Below are 2382 nucleotides of genomic sequence, written 5' to 3' on the forward strand. Positions count from 1 at the left end.
CAAATAGAGCTCTCATAATCCATTTATTTGATGCAAAAGTTGCTGTAGATCTTCCTTGAGCAAGTACTCCATATAAGTCTTGACACCTTGACAGGAATTTTGGTTATGCTTCAATGTTTTGAATCCAAATCATAAACAAAGTGATTTGGAATATTGTAAATAGCACCACATGTGAAATTGTATATTGTTATTACCTTGTAGAACTTTTATAGTAGAGTGACCCTTTTTTCTGGGTTATAAACAATATTTGTGCATATGGTTTTGTGTAAGTGAATTCCAATCTAGAACAATAAAGTGTGCATGGTTATAACACGATTGCAAAGTATTTGATATTATAAATACATTGTGTATATATTCTGTAGTGTGTGAATACTTATTTAGTTGATACATTGTCGAAAAACAGTGTAAAAGGTTCCATACAAAGTCGAGTCTTTTGTGCATGTTGCATTGGCCGCTGACAATTCACATTTAATACATTGTTGCACTCGGAGATTATTTTTATCAATATCGCAGTGGAGATTCTAAACAAATCAAATAAATAAATATAAAAATACAAATATAAATATAGGGTTCGTTCCATCCGAGCAAATCTGACAGTCCGAAACTGTTTCAAACTAGACCAAACTCATTCTGATTTTTTCATGGCAGTTGGCAATGGTTTGGTTTTGATACATGCAACGCGATCGAACTCGGATCACTCGATTGTATTAATAATTATTATTTTAATACATAAATATAAGTTTAATATATATATATATATATATATATATATATATAACATATTCTAATAAGATATAACTTAATTATATCAATGAATTTGCTTTTTAATATTTCCTAGTTATATATCGTTATGTCGCTTTAATCTAATATTCTACAATGTTTGAACTCCTGTAAATTCATTAAATTTTTAATGTTCTATTTGAGATTAAATAACAGTATATTTTAATCGTATTAAATTGCGGAGTTTTTGTTTGTGCCGAGTACAAACACAAAATGATAGTTTCAAACTCATCGGACTGCTTGATGGAACGCATTACTGACAGTCCGCAACAGTTTGAAATCCGAAATTTTGGATGGAACAGAAAAAAGTGTTCTGCGCATGCGCGGACAGTTTCGGACTGTCAGATTGGCTCGGATGGAACGAACCCAAATGCGCCATCCCTACTTCAAGGGCAATAAGTGACACGTGGCGTCAAAAACATTTAAATAATTTAAAATTGGCGAAGATTGACCACAACGTTATCCTCACTGGAGACTCCCTTATAGCAAACTTGGAGAGGCATCCCATTTGGGACATGTTTCAAACATTTCAAACTGCAAATTTTGGAATCGGAGGCGATAAAGTGGAAAATGTTCTTTATCGTTTAAAAAACGGCGAATTATCAAATCTGAAAACCAAAATTGTGGTCATGTTGGTAGGAACAAACAACACGGAACATAGCAAACCGCACGAAATTTATGAAGGAATTATTAAATGTGTGAGCATCGTTAAAGAATTGCTTCCGAGTGCTCACATCATTTTACCCACCATGCTTCCAAGAGGAAGAGTACCAAATGCCCAGCGCGATTGCTTGGAAGTCGTCAACAGTTTATTAAATCAAATTAACAATATAAATATGAATAGAAGACATATTCACATAGTGCACACACATAGAAATATTGTGGATGAAAGAGGATTCATAACAAGAGAAATAATGTATGATTATTTGCATCTCACAGCCAAAGGCTATGATCAATGTTTTCAACCAGTAATTGATTTAATCAGAAAAATATTGACTGACAAATGAAAACCTATAATATTTTGCTTAACAATAATAAATTTATTCTCTTCATACTTCATACACAGTCGGTAAATGCTTTTGGGATATGTTAGTATTTAACTCCAAGTGAGTTGAAAATTGGTATTTAATTTTTAGTAAAAAGCTATAAAATGGCATCAAAATCATGTAAATACCATGGAAACACGACCAAACATTGAAAGTACCAATTAATCGTTGGGATACAAATTCTGGTGAACTTTAAAATGTAAAGTAAATACAATTACAAATGCCCCGTAATCCAACGTCAACAATCAACATTTTTCGCGAGGCCTTTCATCGTCCCCCTGGAGTTCAATATCGCCCACCAGGGGGCGATATCGCCCACTTTGAGAAAGACTGGATTAATCCATAAACTAAAATAATAATATTTGTTTACATTCAAAGCAATTATTATGAATTTAAATGTATCACTATCTTATTTATTTTATTAAATGTGGATTAAAATCTGAAACTTGTTCAGCAGATAGAATAATATCTAATAATCCTACTAATTGTTTAACAAAATACAGCTCTGGACTGACTGTACGATTTTTGATGATATTAAATGAATATCTATTATCTA

General features: G+C 32.1%; 1 protein-coding gene across 1 annotated transcript; it reads left to right on the forward strand.

The window, feature by feature from the left end:
* Positions 1 to 1073: 1073 nt before the first annotated feature.
* Positions 1074 to 1787, forward strand: LOC113367799 (platelet-activating factor acetylhydrolase IB subunit beta-like). The gene has a single exon (XM_026609381.1). It carries the CDS (start codon positions 1074 to 1076, stop codon positions 1785 to 1787), a length of 714 nt encoding a protein of 237 aa, XP_026465166.1.
* The last annotated feature ends 595 nt before the right edge of the window (positions 1788 to 2382 follow it).

The sequence above is a fragment of the Ctenocephalides felis genome, unplaced genomic scaffold (genome assembly GCF_003426905.1).
Source record: "Ctenocephalides felis isolate EL2017-DRISC unplaced genomic scaffold, ASM342690v1 CF-g0.4_SCAFFOLD_00735, whole genome shotgun sequence".
In the NCBI taxonomy this organism is placed as follows: Eukaryota; Metazoa; Arthropoda; class Insecta; order Siphonaptera; family Pulicidae; genus Ctenocephalides; species Ctenocephalides felis.